General features: G+C 38.9%; 1 protein-coding gene across 1 annotated transcript in view; it reads left to right on the top strand.

Annotated features, from left to right (window-relative positions):
• FLT1 (fms related receptor tyrosine kinase 1) overlaps positions 1–19,883 on the top strand; it is a 107,882-nt gene that overhangs the window by 14,488 nt on the left and 73,511 nt on the right. The window contains exons 2-7 of the mRNA XM_002192895.7: positions 930–1,026; positions 1,320–1,540; positions 10,386–10,510; positions 16,091–16,253; positions 16,341–16,477; positions 18,007–18,181. Of these exons, the coding sequence (XP_002192931.6) occupies positions 930–1,026; positions 1,320–1,540; positions 10,386–10,510; positions 16,091–16,253; positions 16,341–16,477; positions 18,007–18,181 (918 nt within the window). The remainder of the gene's footprint in view (positions 1–929; positions 1,027–1,319; positions 1,541–10,385; positions 10,511–16,090; positions 16,254–16,340; positions 16,478–18,006; positions 18,182–19,883) is intronic.

Here is a 19,883-nt window from a genome sequence, read left to right on the forward strand (position 1 = left end):
TCTTCTGTCAGTTTGCCATGAAAGCTTTTGTGGCCATAGCCTATTATAGGGCAAAGATAAATCATTATGTCTTTCCAGCCAGCACCTCCTGAGAGTGAAGATCTCATATTTTTCTGGTTTTCTGACCATGTGGCTTTTTCATGGTCTTCTTAAAAATGCCTTCATGTAGACTTTGCAAAGCCCACCTGGATGTTTTCAACTGTCCTAAGCCAGCTCATGTTATACTGACACGAAAGGTTTCACCTATGCCAGAATGGTCTGGCCACAACAACATACTTGCTTTCTCAAATATGCAACAAATATAGTCTGGAAGGTGTCTTGATCTTGTTCTCAAAATTTACTGTAAAGCTCTACCTTTTGACACTACTTTGTTGACAGGAAGCCCACAGCTGGTGAGGGACCATAAGTAAGTGTGCTGTCACCTTCAGTCAGAAAGGGAAGATCCTTAAGGCATTTCACTCCTTCCACATCAGTTTCAGCTTTGCAGCAAGCTATTTCAGTGGGATTTTGGTATCTTAGGAGTCAGTATGTGGCTCTTGCCATGGGAGTGGCTGAATTTACCCTTCCCATTGAAGGGGCTGCCATGGCCGAGTTTCCTGAGGAAATGCAGCCAGTGGTGCTGGGGGCACACTTCCTCAGTTAGATGTGGATCCATGAGGTCCTCAAGTTTCTTCATGATATTTTCAGTGAAAAATTTGACAGCAAAGTCATTGACAGGTAGCTTTCAATTCTGTTTTCTTTCCTGAGTAATGTTGCTGGAAGGTTGTGTCCTGAGTCAGGGCAACAGGTCTTTGCTCAAAGGAAGAGCGTATGTGTGATGAGTGGCAGTTTTCTTTTCCTTTCCAGTATAACAGCATAAATGTGAGTGTACTGGAAGCAGAATTATTCAACTTTGTTAATGTTTTGGTTTTTTTTCTTTGTTTTTCTAGGATCTAGTTCAGGATCAAAACTAAAAGTTCCTGAGCTGAGTATAAATGGCATACAGCATGTTGTTCAAGTCGGCCAGACTTTAAATCTCACCTGCAGGTAACTGAGTTGGATTATAATAATTTGGCAGGGACTTCATACACCTGACACTTTCTTTTTTTGTAACTGAAATAAGAAAAAAAATTAAACCTTATGTTTTGGGGAAAGGTGGGGAGTGAACTTCAATGGCAATTGTTTAATAGTTCTTTGTTGTTTCTGTTGTTGTTTTTGGAAAACAAGATAAAAGAGAGCCCCATAAATAGCCTGATATAATAAAAAAGAAAGCTTGGGAACTGGAGCTATATAACTGCAGCCCAACATAATTGTTTCTGCTTCCTTATCTGTGTTTGCAGGGGGGAAATGGTTCATTCATGGTCTTTGCCTGAAACTCTTAGCAAGGATAGCAAAAGGCTGAAAGTAATTAAATATGCCTGTGGAAGGAATGGGAAGCAGTCCTGCAGCAGTCTGACCTTGAGCAGAACTCAAGCAAGTGATACTGGAAATTATAGCTGCAAATACCCAACAAGTCCAGCAAAAAAGAAGAAGGAATCTACAGTCTATGTATTTATTAACGGTAAGATTAAGTTTTTTTAACACTTCGTGGTACTTGCTCTGCAATACAGCAAAGTGGAAAAGGAAGGCAGTTCAGCTGTGGCTGAGTTTTGAATTATATTTTCAGCCTTGCATTATGTTAATTTGCCAATTAATGTATAAAATGTGCTTTCTCAGATCTTGCAAATACAAATGGTAGTCTTTTATCTGTTAAAAAAAAAAAAAATGAAGCAAAAAACAGACCCAATCCATCTATCTGCCCAGAGAAAACACAAGTCCAGATGGAAGTGGACTACAAGCAAATATGTGAAATAGGTATCAGAAGCCATATCCTACATGATGGGATGTGATGTGATTTCTAGGCAACTGAAGGATGCTAAAGCTGTCTGTCAGATCACTGACTTGCCTAGTGCTCCAGAAGATTACTATTTGCATGTGAAGTCATATTTAAAAATGTCTTCTGTAATCCATTAAAAAAATCTAGAAAAAATTTAATCAAATTAAGCGTAGAGTTGTGTTCAGCAAACAAGTATTGTGCAATGTATAGGAAGTGCTGGAATTAGGTCAGTTAGACTATAAAAGAAACTTCATTCTGATCCTGTTTCCTTCCAGGGTATTAATCAGACACTTCTGAGAAGAGTTGAATTCAATAGACACAACAATAGAATAACGAATTATTGACACTTTGGGGATTTAATTAATATTTTAGTTTTTCCTTATTTTTACAGAGTAAAATTAATAGATTACTGTAGTATTTCAGGACTCACAGATTTTGAAAGCACATATTACAGAGAATGTGCAACTGGAAGTTTTCAAGATTCTGGGTCTGCTGCATCAAATGACTTCACATCAGAGTGAATTAGCCTTTGTTTTAATTTTGTGATATGAAGAGTGACACTGGTGCTGTGAAAAAAGCAGAATGAAGTGGACCTCTCATTACACTTATAGAAAATAAGACAGCTTTCCACATTACTGTGTGTTGCTTTTTTGAGTACTACTGGCTGTTCATGATGTTCATCCTACTTTCCTTGTCTGAAATAATGCTGCAGAGTGTTTTCATCACCCAACTCTTTTCATATAATTCTCTGTAAATCCAACAACAGATGCATTCATGGAAGAATAGCCAAAATAGGATATCCATTTAGTGACCAACAGCCTGCAGGCTAGGGAAATGTACAATTTCCTTGGATGCCTTTTGCAAATTTCCTATCACGGGACCTTCTTGAACCTCCCACCTTGGATATCATCCCTGTCTGAGACCTACCCACAATCCTCTCCATTCACCCCATGAGAGGGACCTCTCTGCTATCCCTACCATACAAGGGATGCCTTTGCATTCTCTTGGTCTCTCACCTGTTTGAAGAGTTAATTTTTCTGGATCCTTAATTTTTACAAATGAGAGACACAACCAATCTTCTATCTCTTCACTGCTTCCCAACTTGCATGTGGCTTCCCTGCATCTAAAAGGCACCTTCAATCAGATGATTGTAAACCAAGGTTATCTGAAGAATTCACACGGCAATGGAAGAGAAATGTATCATTGCAGAAATTGTTTTACGACACTCCCATGCCAACCCCTGTCCTTCCATCCCCTCTTATAATTTAAAGAAGGCTGCCTAAGTGTCTTGGTTTTGTTGGTTTTTCAGGGACATTCAGTTACAAATCTTGATGTTACTGTTGAAGAGAAGGCTAGATTTTATAACTCCTCCTACCTTAATTGCCAAAAAAGTAGTAAAATGTTTAAGGAACAAACCTGTAGCAAACTTAGACCAAATTTTCTGAATTTGACAGTAATTTTGATCAAAAACAAATTTCTTAACATTGAAGTGTTAATTGTGTCCCAGGGTAACAAAATCCTCCGTGAAGACTCTCTTTCCTGAGTTTAGTTTTACTTTGCATTAATTTGTGGGTGTTTAGGAAATAAACATTTGTGAAATTTGGGTCCCTCCTAGTTTTGTATTGTTTCCTGTGACAGGACGTTGTGTCAATCCATTTCCCATATTAGCTCCATGTGGATCACCAAGGTGCCTGTTTCCCATGTCTTAGCATGCTGCAGATGAGAACAAATAGTTGCTATTTACAAACACAGAATCTGAATCAGGAAAGTTGATATTGTTTGTACAGGAAGTCATCACTTATTGTTTTAAAAATGTTCTTCATTTCCGTAATTAGAGTGATACTGAATATGAACTGGATTAAAAAAAAAAAAAAAAAAAAACCAAAACAAAAAAAAACCCCAAAGACCAGACCACAATAAACCTAGTTCTTTGGTTCAGTGATGAATATATGCTACAGCAGAAAATATCTGGAATAGACAAAAAGAAGACACAAGACAATGAGAAGGAGACTGCAAGTCCCATAGGCCCCAGGATGACTTGAAGCATTTCTGAAGTCCTGTTTTTGGGGGTCAAGGAGAAGCAGGCTGGTGACTTGCCTTGGAGGAGCTAGTCCTGACACCACCCTTCTTTCAGCTGGAGAGGTCAGTACTGAGTTGCAGAGGGGAGTCAGTGCACAGTGTCTCGTCAACTCTTGACCCCACACAGCTCAGGAATTGAGACATTAAGCAAGGGAAATTAATTCTCTTAAGAGTCTTCATCTTAGCCTCCAGAAAACTGATGGCCTGACTTTCCCCACGAGCCATGGAAAAAATCTTAAATGAAGCAAAGCCTCTTTGCCAATTTCTCCCCTGTCTCAGACCCAAAACTGCTCCGAGATTTTTTTTTTGTAAGGGAAAATACAGCCTACCAGTAAAAAGGAAAGATTTGCAATGAACACACACTGAATACATTGCAGTGAGGCATAGGGAATTTTCTGCTTGAAAAGAGATAATGATGGAATAAAGACATTTAAGAAACACCAAATTATCAGCAGGCTGTTCTGAATCCCATGTAAATTTCCCTGGGGACAATACTAAGGGCTTTTCTTTCTGTCTGCTTTGTCCCAATATCTCCAAGGCACTTTTCAATTGCTGGAGCTCGTTCAATGTCTTCAAAAATGTGTAGTACTCTTAATTCTCTACTGTCATAATTTCTTGCCTTTGAATGATTGCTCCCATTGTATGACAGAGAAAATATTGTAAGTTCAATTACATTGATATATCAAAGTTAGATTTTTGCATGAATTTAAGCAAACTGTGATTCAAGTTGAAGTGTTGCTATTTTCTGTGATGAAAACTGCTTTTGGCTAGTAATATACAAAAGTGAAATCTTAATTCTTCTGCAACACAGAACAGAATACTTCTCAAAGTAAAACTATTTGGCTCTCGGGCAGTAGCCCATTTCCTGGCCAGTGTTCTCCCTCTCCTTGTCTTTTCTCATAATCCTGTAGTGTATATCTTTTTGTTACTTTTCCTTGCAGAATGAGACATATTTTAAAATCAGACCTCTAGGCTGGGTTAGTTGTCTATTCTCTTTCTATACTTAACAGAGAACAAAAGAATCTTCTGGTATGTACTGTTCATCACCTACTTTTCAAGAAATCTGGAGAACAAGCTTAGAATAAATTTCTTGCTTTGAAAGGATTTAAGCAAGGTGAGGCAAATCAGAGTGGTATAATTAAAGGTACAGGTCCTGAGAGTCCTTGTGCCCACCAATGCCTAGAATGTCAAACATGCCCACTAATTGTATGTATTTGGTTTGATGTGTGTCTTGGGCTCAGCAGTCCAAAATGAAGGGCTTTATCATTAGGGAATTGTTCAAAATGTAGGCCTTCGAAATCCCCAAAACATCTGGGATTCTAAGCTCATTTTCTAACAGTAAAGTTGTATGCTGCAGATTTTGAGTGTTTTAGAACTTCCTGGGCACCTCTCTGGGAGGTCCTCCTGCTGACAGATAGCTGGATCCAGACCCAGAACTGACATGTATTTAAGAATTAGCTTGAATGGATTGACTCCTGTAATCCTAAAGATACTATTGTTGCAGAACATGGAGGGTATCCAAAGAGTTCTGCAAAAGGGTCTCTTTAAATCAGAAGCATCACAGTCAAAATAATTCAAAGTGTAAAAAAAGCAGTAAGACAAAGCACCCTGAGAGCTAACAGAAAGGGAGATTTTTCTTCTTTTTCCTTTTTCTTCTTATTTATAAATAACACACTGATAAAAGAACCTGCTCAGGCCTGGGAAACTCTTCCTCTCCGTGCCTTTTTTTGTGTTTGCTTTTGGCACAGTTTTAACATATGAGCAGTACGGTTTTGGCTTACACCGTCGGACTCAATACTATGATAGCGCTTCTGTTATGAAGAGGAAACTCATTGGAATTAAACTATGTTGCAGCTGTATCAAGTATGTGGACACATTTTTAGTTTCTAATGAGGTTCCTGTTACAAAACAGAGACCTCTAGGACTTGCTGACGTCAATGGCCTATAATTGCCGCGCTTTTGTCATTGCGTGTACATGGACTCAGTATCACAGGACACCGTGAGGAGCAGAGCATGTGCGGACACTTTGGCAGCATCCAGCACTCTGCACTGACCCCTCCATGGTCCTGCTCCCTCACCAAGGCTCATAGCTCCTACTGAAACAAACACTTTTCCAGTGTGATCCACCAAATGGAGGGATATATCTGAAGGAGCATTCCTAACATCCGTTAGCCTTTCTAGGGATTGCTTGCTGAACATAGTAATAGCTCTGTTGTGGATTTCCTGGCTAATATGACTATTTTTCCTGAAGATTTTTAGCTGTGTTTTATTTGTGTCATGGTCCTGTGTTGACAATAGTGCAGTGTAACTAGTCTCAAAGTAAAACAAACTTTGCCTAAAAATTGTTGTGCAATTGTATTAGAAATTCATTGTGTCAGAATGTGCTCTAGATATAAATTAATAATCACGTAAGTCCAGGTAAAAGAAAGAAAAACAAAAAAGGAGGGGAATACTTTATGTCTCCGTTTTTTTTCGAGGTTTTGTCATACATTGTATTTGAAGAGTGTTATTTAGGAGTTTTACAAGAGGCAAGAGTGGAACAACCTTTCTTCTAGAATAAGACATACAAAATGAGATTGTTTTCCTTTAACGAAATTAGGCATATGAACCGGTTCAACAGACACATTTCCTAGGGCATGATTAATCTCATGGTAAAGCAGATGTCTAAAGCAAGTCAGATGAATCCCATTGCAAAATTCCCCTTTTCTCACCAGAGACAACACTAATGGTTTGGCTCCTAGTTCAGTGAGAAATGCTTTGTAGATGTGCAAGTGAGGCTGGAATGACTCTTGGTGTGCAAGATTCTTTTGGAATTATTTCTGAACAGCCCCAATAATTTATCTGGGATAAATAAAGTTAAGGAGATTTAGTCCCTTCAATGGAAAGGGAATGTGGCAATTGGACCATGAACTTCAATGAAGTCTGCATGTCTGTTCTTTACTAAAGACTGTGGTCCTTTCACATGAGGGAAAAGGGTGTTATGTGAATGTGATGAAAATATTTCACCTCTTTTAGCCTGAAAAGAATCTTAAGGATGATCCTAATGTAAGCAGGTATTTTGGAAGTACTTCAGAGCTTTTAGAGATTTCAAGGAGCTTAGATTTTCCTGCAGAGACTTTTCTTCTTGCCAATGTATGTGTAAGTCCTCTGACTTACATAGCACAGATTATTAAAAACAAAACAAACCCAAGAACAGTAGCTGAATCTTGTGGAAAGAAAAACCCTCTCCACCGTTTCTGAATTTGGCATTTCAATGTTGGCTAATTTAGTTGTTTGTGCAAACCCCATAAATAGCCTAGACAGGTTACTGATACCAGACATAATATTGCTTGTGCTAAGTCTCTTATCAAATTTTTATCTGGCTGCCAACCAGCTTAGCAAAAAAGCTGCTATTTATGTTCTTTAACAATATAGCAAATGACCTTCATGAATTTTGTGATTTCATGAGTGCTCTTTGTGGTTTCATGTTGATTGCAACTGAGAGATATTGTAAGGAACACAGCCAACCCAGCACACAGTCATTCATTCTAGGCATAATTTTAAAATACACTAAACTGATTTTTAAAGTAACCTTTAACACACATAAATATTCTGGCTATCCAGCTTTCATTTTTCTAACTTTACAGGCAGCTCTAAAAAAAAAAAAAAAAAACCAACAAAGTAAACCAACAACCCAGATCAATAATTCATAAAAACAAGGTCAACCCCTTAGATCTTCCATTCCAAATCTCAGTGAAGCTGAATGTGTAACCTGGATGTGGTCTTCAAGATAGGTCAGTCTGTAACATAGAGCTTTCTGAACATAGAATGGAGCTGGCCCAAAAGACTGCTGGTGGGAAATTAAGTCATGCCAGATGTGCTGCCAATCAGCTATGTGGGGAAGGTTCATTTACCTCCCCTAAGGAAGAAATTGAGAGGAAATGTAGTGGGAGCTAATGGCTAGGGTAGTAGCTGTGGTTGTGATGGGAAGGAAAAAGTAAAAGAAAAGGCAAGGAGAGCTATTGCTTGGGGGACAGAAGAATTCCATGTTGTTGGCAAACTCTGCCAAGGTGGTATAATCTGCCGTGGCTCTCCTGTGTGTTCAGCTTTGCCTGATCCAGACTGGTAAAGCCTGCACCAGATTCTGATCTTGAGGCACCAAGAATATCCCGTTAGGGCCTTTACGATGGAAGGAGAATAAAATCAAAGGGAATCAGGAAAAGCCTCCACGCTCATTATGAAAACAAAACTGTGCTAGGAAACATGATGCGTATTTCTTTTAATCAAAAGCAGGAAGACATTTGGAGCACTTGGGGCCATCAATTGCCCTCTGGCCCATGGCGGAAGTCCCCGGTGATGTCAATGGGAGCTCTGCACGCGAATAGCGGGGGCACGGCGACGCCTTGGCGCACAAGGCAGGGAGTGTACCAGGAGAGGCTGTGACCAAGCCTTGGAGCCCACGAAGGGCAACCAGAGTGCTTTGACCATTTCATACAGCACTTTGTTGGCTTCTTCATATGTGGACATGCATTTCCACTAAGAAGAAAGAAAAGCCAAACATAGTGTTTTATGCTGGTTTCCTGTCCCTGCCTTTGGATGGCCAGGAATCCTGTGAGGTCTGAGGTGCACAACCCCCACTGCCTCGATATTGGCATCAGTCAGTGGTGATACTGTCTGCAGACAGTACCGGCAGTCCCCAGAATGGCTCTTCCTCACACTTACAATGATCTGGAGATTATGCTACAGGAAACCACTCTGCAAAGCTTGCTGGTTTTGGGCAGAAGCTCTTAATTTTGGGACAAAGACAAACGAGTCTTCGGGGAGTAGTAATTCGGTTTGTCTGGTCATGTTAAGGGGCAGGTGACCTCTTCTGTGGCTGCAGTCCCCGAAACAAAAAAGGTTCTTTTCCCTGTGCTACAAACAGGTTCATTCTTGGTCTTTCCTTAAATCGTCCTGCAGAGGAAATGTCAGCCTAACAGGTCCTCAGGGCATTTTTTATTACATGTGTATCCTCTATTAGTCATAAGTTCCTTTTGCTATCTCAGTGAACCTTTAATACCTACTATTAAATAATACTTTGTGGGTTTCATTTCAGAAAGTTTGTGTAACTGTTTCATTAAACCACTTTAGCAAAACCTTTTCTGTATCCTGGAGTACATTTGAGATTCTCTGCCTTAGGATTCTCCCTGGTATAAATTAGAGCAGAATCCATTTCTCTTCCTGTTTGATGTCTCAAACAAAAATATTATTGCATATAGTAAGAAAGAGGATCCTAAGGGCAGAACATTTTGATGACCCTGGGAAGTGCATGTCATACTTTTGAAAGACAAGCAAAAGTAACTTACTTGAAGAACTACTTGAGTGAACATAGGTCAACATGCAGAAGTCTGGGGCCAGAACACTTAAATCAAGTGTTGCAGTTTGAGGTTTTATAAGGGATTGGTTCTTGCTTACTTTACCATTTATTATCCAAGAAAGATTTCCATTGTTATTTCTAAGATTTTTGACTGAGTTAAAATAATGGGATTTGCCTGAAAAAACATTAGAGCTGTAGATAAGCACAGAATAAAGATCTTAATGTTCTGCTTTTTTTAGGAGTTAAAAACCAAACCTTATGTGAATTTGGAGGTAGTCTATCTGCAATATGAGCTAAACTGAAACTTCAGATCTGAACACCTGCAAAGAAGATTTGGAGCCAGAGCCTGTGGCTTAAGCCCCTCTTTGTTAAGTGGTCCAAACAATAGCCGCAGCAATGTTCCCTGTTCCCAGCGCAAGCTATTTATGACAATGCCCTTTGTTAAAGGGATTGTTCAAGGGACGGTAAATTACTCTGCCAAGCTTTAGTTTTGAGTCAAGAGGAATTAATGTTTTCCTGGCATTTTCATTTACCTTGTCACATAAAAAAGAGACACATAGGTATTGTGATAGTGGGAAGGAGGAGAAGAATTAACTCTCTCTAGTCCATATTCTCAGAGGTGAAAAAATAACTGGATAATCACGGTAGATTCTTTCCCCTGATTGACTCAGTGTGAATTTTTTCTATCAATTTCTTTGCAGACAGCGGGAATATCTGCTTTATAGGGTGATCCTGATAAGTTAATTTCAGCTCACTTCCCATATATTTACTTTTCCTGATGATAAAAAGATACAAATGCCATTAAATAAGAAGCACATAACTCAGCAGTAGAGATGTTGCTGTAATGGAAAAAAATGGACTTCAACTGCCCTGAAATTTAAAGAAGATTTCAAAGTACTGATACTGTTATTGAATGATATATACATCTTCAAATACTTAGTAATAATTTGATGAAGGTATTTAGACAAAAGTAAATGGAAGATTGTTTTCAGGACTTTGTTTAGCTTTCATTACAAACAGGGCAAGCCTCTTTTTTTAAGTCTGTATGCAGCATTACAATTCCTGTACACTGCCTTAAGATTTCATGTATTAACCTTTATTTTTCTTCTTTTGCAGATACAAGCAATCCATTTGTAGAGATGCACAGTGATATCCCTAAAATAATAAACATGGCTGTAGGAAGAGAAGTGATCATTCCATGCAGAGTCACAGATCCAAACATTGCTGTTACTTTAAAAAAGGTACCTCTATCCAAACATGCTCTGAAAATGTTACTGTGGGCAATGTTTTTGTTTGTTTGTTTACAGCTATTGTCATGCTTTTGAAATATTTTAACAATTTAATATTTCTTATGTGATGTTTCTGGGTGTCAATGTGTTCAGAAATATTTCAACCCTGGAGGCTTCATTTTGAGTTGCACAGAAGGGCTTCATCAAATCTCCTACAAAGGGTGGGGATTTTCTGAAGAAACTTAAACTTTTCATACTATTTTATTAAACCGTCACTGACAAAAGTTTCTTAAGCCCAGGAAGGAATTTCTTGTTAGGAGAAGAGATTTCCTCCCACCTCTTCCCCTGCCCTTCCTCCCTTTTCCTCTTCTGTCCTCTGGAACAGCCGGTGAGTCCCTGGGGACTTGCTGTAGCTGTACAAGGATCTTTGCAAGCCTTTGCCCAACCTCTACTCCCACTAGAGACCTTGCTGCTTCCTTTTACATATGAGCGCACTTAGACAAGGGATGGCTTTTCTTTGTGGGAAAATGTTGCAGAGAAAATGTAAAGTTTGATGTGATGGGACTAGTTTTTGGGGAAAAAAAAAAGATATTTCCATGTTTTGGGAAAACTTGTCTCTTAGATGCCTTAAAAATTACATGAACAGCTAACTGAACCATATGTACATAGTAAAGTACCTAGTACCAAGACAGAGAATGGGGCATTTTTTAAAAATTACTTTTTTTTGCTGAAAAATTAGGTGGAAGTGGTAAAGAAGTTTTATTTCTAAATAATGGGAGTTATGTACATAGTGGCAATGAAAGTTCATCACTGTTAAAAGGAAAAGAGGTTTGTCTCTTTATAGAATAGCATGCAATTGCCAAACAATACCGCCGTAAGATGCTTATCTAGCCCAACACAAGTCTTTGATTATTCTTTGACTGCAGAGCTTTACACCAACCACAAATTTTATCAATTCTTTCTATTAGCTGCCTTGCTAATATAGATACTGATTTTGCTGCTTGGTTTTCACCTGTTAAATCCCATGAAAGAGAACAAAATGCAGAGAAAAGAAAGTGATCTGACCCATGATGTTACCCTATGTGTGTAGGTACACACACACACACACAAACACACACACACAGATCTCTTGCAAGAAGATGCACAAGGTTGTGTGGCAATATAGAATCAAAAGAAAGTGAGACTTAGCTTTCCATAGAAGGGGTGTTGTAAAGTGGAAATTTATTTGGGTACTTTAATGTTGCATCTGAAATCTCGGCATATTAGATTTCTAGCTGAGAAAATTCCTGTCAGGTTTCTCTCATTAAACAAATTTTTTAAAATTTCTCATTATTTGTAGAAGATTGAAACATAGCTACTCTCTTTTTTTTTCATATCAACTTGCCTTTAGCTTGGGCTCGTAGTATAAGGCACAGCTTTATACTATCAAAAACAGATGTAATACTCTCAGAAGGAGAAAGAGGAGGTAGAGCCAAGTCTTGAAAGAAAGGATTGGTTGCTTGCATGTTTTGCATTCCAGGAAAAATAAATGTGTTCCCTAATTAATCCTAGAATTTCCTGAAACATGTAAGCTGCAATACATTACATCATATCTTACTTTATTTATCTTCTATGACACCATTATATGAAAAATCCAGCACAGTTTTACTCACAGAGCAATTAAGAGATGTCTTAAATGCATTCCACAGCTGTAGGCATACTACTTCTGGAGAAATGGCAAGAGCTATTTTGTGTTTTCCATCAGTGATAAAGAAAGAATTTGGTGTCCCTATAATGCAGTCCTCTGGAACTGGAAAGAAAATACCAGCTTTAGTGTCATCTGCCTTCTATATTACCAGGAAGTAAAAATACAAAATATTTTTGATAATCTCTCTCTTCTGGAAGGACTCCGTACAGTTGCATTGCCTCCAGCATTTGTTTCTTTGCAGTGCTACTTCTTAGTTTTAGTGGACCAATGTGGGAAATGTTTGTTATCCATGTTCAACACTACAATCTATTTTTTTACTCAAACTTCATCTTTACCTTAGTCAAACCTTTTTAGATACTGTCTTTCTTTCATTTTCAGGCTGAACATTTGTGCAGATTGTATTTTATAGCATAGCAATCACATAGGATGGGGGAGTCTTCAAAAATCAAGAAGCTAATAAAACATAGACTGGAAAATGAGGATGAAGCTTTTAATTCCTATTTCAAATTCAGCCTTCAAGTCCCAATATAAACTTTATCTGCAGCAGCTGATGGCCTTTTCCTTATCATATGAAGAATTGTGAAATCAATTAATAGTTTTGATCTAATGCTTAATAGTTAGATATTCAGAGACGCTGACACCATCATTCCTATCAGCGTGATTCTGGAAGTTTCATTCAGGATCCATAAAATAAGATAAACTTTATTGCAAGTAAACTGTGCACTTCTCTTACCTCTTCATTTGCTCTTATCTTGATAAATGGAAATGATAAACCTTTTGATACAATGATTTAATCCATTTGCTTTATGAGAATCCTTTTGGACTCTCTATCATAAAGACAATGACATTCATAGAAATAGAAGTAAATAAGCTTCAGTACAAGGAATAAAAAGTGCAAAAAACCCCAAGGGATCTTGTGAATCACACAGACAGACAATCTGAATTCTTAATAATGACACCTCATCCTTCACAAATTGGTGGAAGGGGAAACATGAAAGAAAATCCAAACATTCAAAAAGCTAATGTACATTTTTATTAAACTTTTATTTGTCTCTTTCCAATGCAATCTGCCTTTGGACATGTGGGGAACCACAGCTTGACTATAACTCTTGACCATATTTACATACACAGTATGTGGCTGTACTGTGCTAATGCCACCAGGTACCGAAAACATTCAGCAAAGATTGAGCAAAGAAGGAGGCACAGGCTATACCAAAAATAGTTGCATTTGAAACAAAGTACAAAGAAGGTAAAAGGCCAAGAATGCACTGGGAGACACAGTGATAGGGTTCACAGAGATTAGTATGTAGACAATAAATTCCATCTTTACTGCAGCCGGCGCAACAAGCTGATTCTTTGAATGCCTCTGACTCACTGTTGGTTCTCATCTGAAAGCTATTATTGTGGCTGAATTTATTTTCTGCTACTTCAGTAGAAGTCTCACTGTTATAGCACAGTGTTTCTTCATAGCTTTTCTACTTCTCTCTGTGATGACCAAATGGCCAAGATTTTTGACAAGGCCTTGAACAGCACTGGCCGTGCTCTGCATAGGGGCAGGACCAGATGACCTCTGAAAGTCCCTTCCAGCCTAAATTACTGTGTTATTCTTGGATCCTCTGTCTTGTACAATCCACACAGTGATCAGTATGGTGATGACAATACCATGTTTGTAGCTGGTGGTCTGAAAGCTGGTTTAGGCAGAGCAAAACAGCTGTGGTCCTCTGAGGGTGGGAAACAGGTAATCTGAGCCAGTCAGGTTGGCCAAGAACAGCATGGAGAAATAGCTGGGTAAGGAGCTGAAGCAAGCAGGGAGTGAGGGAAGAGCTGTGAAGGGCTTTAGGCTGAGCACCCAGCCTCCATCCATCTTCTCATCTGAGGCAAAGTACTGCTATTTCCATCCTCCAAAAGGGACTTGCTGCAACATCTTGGGTTTTTCCCCTCCAACAGATTTGGTCAAAGACCAGCTATGTCACAGTGCTCTTTTGCTAGTCAGAGACCTCAGTTTTCTGAAGTTTTCCTTCACATAACTTAGTGTTGTGTTATGCTTTCACAGGTGACTGGGTGTAACTTCTTAGTCTCAGAGATGCAAAAAAAATCTATGAAAAAGATGTAGCTCTAGTGGTTTTGAGGAGTGTCAGATGAGTAAACTGTCCCAGCAAAGATTTGCCTTCAGGATAAGTAAGCCCAGTGGATATACAGACACCTCACAAAATTACAAGTTGCAAAATAGGACTCTTCTGGGTGTTTTGGTTACTTTTGCATTCCTGAAATAAGGCAAATACAAAATCAGTAATACATCAATTAAGTAATGAATGTGCAGTGAATGCATTCCGTGGGAAATACCAGTCCAGAAGACTCTCACCCTCTGGCTTCACTTTCTTCATGAAGACTTGTACAGAAATAGTTTGATTTTCACCAAAGCAGGAAGAGGATATATCCAATTGAAGCTCATGAAAACATAACTATGAACTAGTTACACCAAAGTTGAAAATGTGTTTTGTTTAGAATAGGAATGGCAACAGAGCTTGTAGGGACCAAGATATTGTTGAATGGTAGCCAGCAGGCTGTAACGTAATGGGCTTTATTTGTGTGTGTGCTGCACACACTTCCCTGTGATTTGCATGCTTATTATAGCATCTTATCAGCTGTTGTAAAGATAAGGAATTCTACCACGTCATTTTGTGCTCTGTATTTATTGCTCATTTGATTCATCATGAACTTAGTTGTTTTGGAGGAAATGGCATGCGATGAGCGAGTGTGATCTCGAGGGTGTCTGTCTGTATAGGGTGAGCAGGCAGCATCGAGGGTGCCCTGTGGTAGGGAGAAGCTGCACCACATGGGAAGGAGACAGACATTCATGCTTCCCCCAGCCCCTGACAGCCACCTATGCTGGCTTTGCTTGTAGGAAGGAAAGGGCTGTCCAGCACCTAAGTCCTCTGCTTAAATAAAGGGGAAGAAAGGATGAAGGGACACGGTGAGACTGGTGCACAGTGGGAAGTGATGGGCTGCAAGGTACTTAGCTGATCCAGGGATCTTCCTTTAGCCATAATTCATTTAAACTCTACTCTGTCCCTTCTTTAAAAATATCTTATTTTTACCATTAAAACGGGTGTTATCAAAGTAGAGTCATATCCAGGCTTTGCACTCATGGCTGATCTCTGTGCTATCTAAATGGTGGCATTTAGTCCATCAATAAGGTGTAACAAAATAGCATGATCTGAAAATGAGAGGTTTTTTCTGAGCTTCAATGGCTATGTAAGGTTTTACTTTTTCAGGGTTTTCGTGATACCTTATTAAAATGGGGCTTAAAGTGCAAAGGATCATAATGTAAAAGATAACTCATACTGCTGATGAAGTGAACATTTGATCCCACATGGCAATATTTTTTTTGTTTATTTTTTAAGTCTTTTAGGCAAAATAAATATGACATGCATGGAATTGAATCCTGGCAGGAATTTCTTAAAGCCACAAAATGACAGCAAATTAAGGCCATTTGTCATCTCCATTGAAAAGTGTGTATTTGTTTCTCTGTGTTTAAACCAGGATACTTAATTGCAAAGGTTCCTGGAGATGAGCACTTTAGCTGCCAACCAGGAGCCAACAGAATAGCAGCCCAACTGCTGAAGCTAATGGTAGTGTCAATCTATTGTGTCATAAATTACATCCTGTTATAAATAATTAAATCCTGGAAACAAATGCAAGATTCACATTCTTCACCCAGGTTTTTCATCTATTTTGTAATGAAAATGTGACTTGAAAAACCCACATCATTAAATGCCATCCTTTTCATGTTGATTGGCATTCTTTTGGGTGCTTTTCCCCCATCCCTTTTTTGCTAGGCTACTTTGATTAGAGAGTAGACATGAGGATGAGCTGTTTTCCTGATGTGTGTTTGGCACTTCCAGATTCCACGAGAAACCCTTATTCCTGATGGCAAGACAATAATCTGGGACAGCATGCAAGGCTTCAGAATACCTAAGGCAACTTACAGATTCATTGGGCTCCTGAGCTGTGAGACAACTGTTGGTGGGCACACATACAGCACCAAGTACCTAACACACAGAGAAAGTAGGTGACATTCTCCACTCCCTGTCTCTCAGAAAGCACCCTGCCCTCCTGGCATTACTAATTGTTCTCCCTCTTTGTCACATGCAGCCAACACCATTTTTGATGTTCAGTTAAGCACCCCACGTCTTGTCAAGCTGCTGAAGGGAGACAGCCTAGCAATTAACTGCACTGTCACTGCAGCCTGGAACACCAGAGTGCAGATGACATGGACTTACCCTGGAGAGGTGAGTGCGGTAGCTGGAAAGAAGAAACCAGAGGTTTCCCACAGATCATGCTGCAATTAGCATCCCAGGAGTAATTCTGCTTTGGAATGCTTGCCATTTTTTACATTCCATCATTTTGACCCTTGCTGACATGTCTTTAAGGTTTCTTTTTTTTTTCCTTCTGATGCTTAATTTCATAAGTAAACATGTTTACACAATGTGCTCTGGTTATATTGCATAATCACGAGCAAACGCTAGAATCGTTTCATCTCTGGGACCTTCTTTTTGACCTGATGAAACAAGAGAAATTTATCACCCTGTCCCAGCCAGGGGCTCTCTCTTGTGACACAAAAAGTTTTCAGTGAGGTTGTCTGCTCAACACATTCATTTCAAAGAATGGCAGACAGTCAGGCACCCAATTCGAGCATGTTTAGAGAAGATATTTTGATTTAGCTAGCCAAAATCTAATTTGTTAAGTGTCACACGAACAATCCTCTTGTTTTGACAACTACAGGAATGATCTTGAATGTGCTTCTCCACCCCCCACATTGGGAGCATCCTCATAAATATTTGTCACTTACAGAATAACTGCCAGGGAGTCCGTGTAAAACTGATAAGAAATTTGACATTAGCTTAAGGTTTACAACTCCCATTCCTTTCATGTCAGTTTGATTTATGCTGGTGATTCAAGTCAAGATCATTTATTATGTCACTCATTGTACCTAATCACAGGCTGAAATTATGATTGCATTATATAGGGAAGATTAATGCAATTGTTTATTGCTTACTATAGCCATTTTCCCTGGCATTTTTTCGCCTCAGAAATAAACAACTTAGCAACAAAAAATGCTCCAAATATATTATATTGCTCATTGCTGCCTTACCAAGCTCTATCTGGGCACCACACTTGTGAAATTGTGTTTTGTTTTTATTTAGATGGTAACTGAAGGGTGCTCAGTGTTTATAAGACATCAACAATGTCCTGGGTTAAATAAACTTGGAGGCCAAATGCTGAGGGGGAGCTGCAGGAAATAACTCCTCAGAGTCACATTATCTTCAGTTCCACCCTGCTATTCCCTTGCCAAATTGAGTCCCTTTTCTGTCTGTAACGTTTCCAGAATTCTCCCCTCCTTTTGTTAATGTCCTTTTCTTCTGTGTGTCTGTTCCCTATGGCACTGAATCCAGGCACCAAACTATGTGCTACTCTTCATATCATGGCTTCAGGGACTTTTAGGAGCAGTGCTGGACAATGGCAATGGGGAGCTGGGAATGTTGATATGACAGGCTATACAAAAGGGAGGATCTTCCTCTGGAAAGTACTAGTTTGGATGCCATGACACCTTGGGTGAATTGCCCTACAAGGTTGCTTATATTTTTTTATTGTTGACCCTCTGGAAATGTTAAGTATCTTTTGCTTATCTGTGCTCTACAAAGACATCTGGGATTTTTTTTATTAATTTATGGTGGCAGTACAGGAAAATAAAAATCCTATTAATAATGAAAATTGGTTTGATTAAGCTCTTTGTTGTTCATTTCTTTGGCTCTTATAGACAAGGAAAAGAGGTTCAGTAACGCAGCGTATTGACCAGAAGAATTCAGAGGCCAACATTTTTTACAGCATCCTCGTTGTCGACAGAGTGCGGGATATTGATAAAGGCCAGTACACCTGCCACGTGAAGAGTGGACCATCCATCAAAGCTGTCAACTCAACAGTCATTGTTTATGGTAAGAAATGATGCCCATTTGTGGCATATTCAGTGCTCATGTCCCAAGGTCAGTCGTGTGATAGTTTTACATTGTGACACAAAGTGGAAGCCATCATGGGCAGAAAAAGACAAATGAGGAAGAGAGGCGCTCCAGGAGGGAGCCTGGAGCCATGTGCCATTTCTTCCATGACTGTTTTATGCTGTTGGCAATAGACATGTTAATGTTCAATTTCATCACTTTTGTCTGCTAAATATTGTGATGGTGCTGTCCTCAGTCAGTTTTAGCAGATACAATCAGTCAAACTCTAGTTTGGGGGGAAAAAAGAAGATGCAAACATAATTTAAATAGAGGAAACCCACATCCTCTTCTATGGTACTTATGCATTTCTATGACAAAATAAGGAAGAAATAAATACCCTAGCTCTACACAGATCTGGTAACTGGTAGACCATTCAAAAAAATGCAAATCATTAATACGGTTTTACAGCAGGACCCTTGATCAAATTCCCTATGGTTTGTCTGAGCCTTCTGTGAAATCTGGAAATTTCTGATATTATTTCAAAGGTATTTGAATAAGGGCTTTTTTTGCATGAGGACTCTTTGGGAAGAGACCTCCTTTGGGACACCCTGTTACAATTAGAACTATTCAGGATTTTTGGAGCACCATTGTTGTTAAAGACCAAGTGGCTACTGGGTGTCCTCTACAACAGATGACTCATGATCAGAATATGCATTTATTACGTATTTTCAGTGGTGTATCTTTTCTCTCCTATCTGGAAGTGTGGACTAAGCACTCTGTGTTGGCATTCTTAGAGAGAATTTCAACTCATTTTCCCTGTTTAAGCTCTGGAATAAGGTACTGGAAACATAGGATGAATCATGATAACCAGTCACTGTATCTTAAACAGATAAACCTCATCTTTCAGAAACTGAGGTTTAGATGAAAATTAAAGTCAGAGAAGTTGGAGATTAAAATTAGAGTCAGAGAAGCTGGGACTGTTGAAGTCATCCTGCATTCACATAAGCAGCCCCATCTATAGGATACCCATATTAGAAGGAGCCTGTATAAATAAAGGTTTGCAGAATCAGGCCTGTATCTTTACAACACGAATAGTGTAATTAAACTACTTATTTGTGTTGTGCATATTTTTTTCAATGTACATGGTAAGTGTGATTAAATTTTGAATTTGTTTAATGGATGTCCATCATCCTTGTGCAATTCAAGTGAGTAAATACTGTACCATAGGTACCAACAAAAAGACACTCAAACATTTTTTATACTTTGAATATTTTATTTTGCACAATTTTATGTTATTTTGCAGGGGAGAAAGAGATATTTTCCAATGTACTGTATGAATTTTATGTTTTATTGCCTCTGGTAAAAACCATCAACTTGGCACAGAACTAGAGACAGGGGGCAGAGCACATGGAAAAGAATGAATTCCAGCAGGTTGTTATTATTCCAGTGAAGTGACAAATATTTGTTGGTTTGATGAAACAGTTGTTTACCAGTGATACAGAAAGTTTCTGCTTTTTCCTTTGCTATTTCTCTGAAGGTCCCTTAAACCCTCTCTGGAAAAATATTTTCTTTTGGAACATTCATTGATTCTTGGCCTGTGAGAGTGGAAAGGTTATCTGATCATCCTCAGTTCAGCCTCCCACATACCGCAGACCACTTTATATCTTGTTTCCTTTTTTCTGGCTGGACACAATGTGAATTT

Source organism: Taeniopygia guttata, chromosome 1, assembly GCF_048771995.1.
Source record: "Taeniopygia guttata chromosome 1, bTaeGut7.mat, whole genome shotgun sequence".
Lineage (NCBI taxonomy): Eukaryota > Metazoa > Chordata > Aves > Passeriformes > Estrildidae > Taeniopygia > Taeniopygia guttata.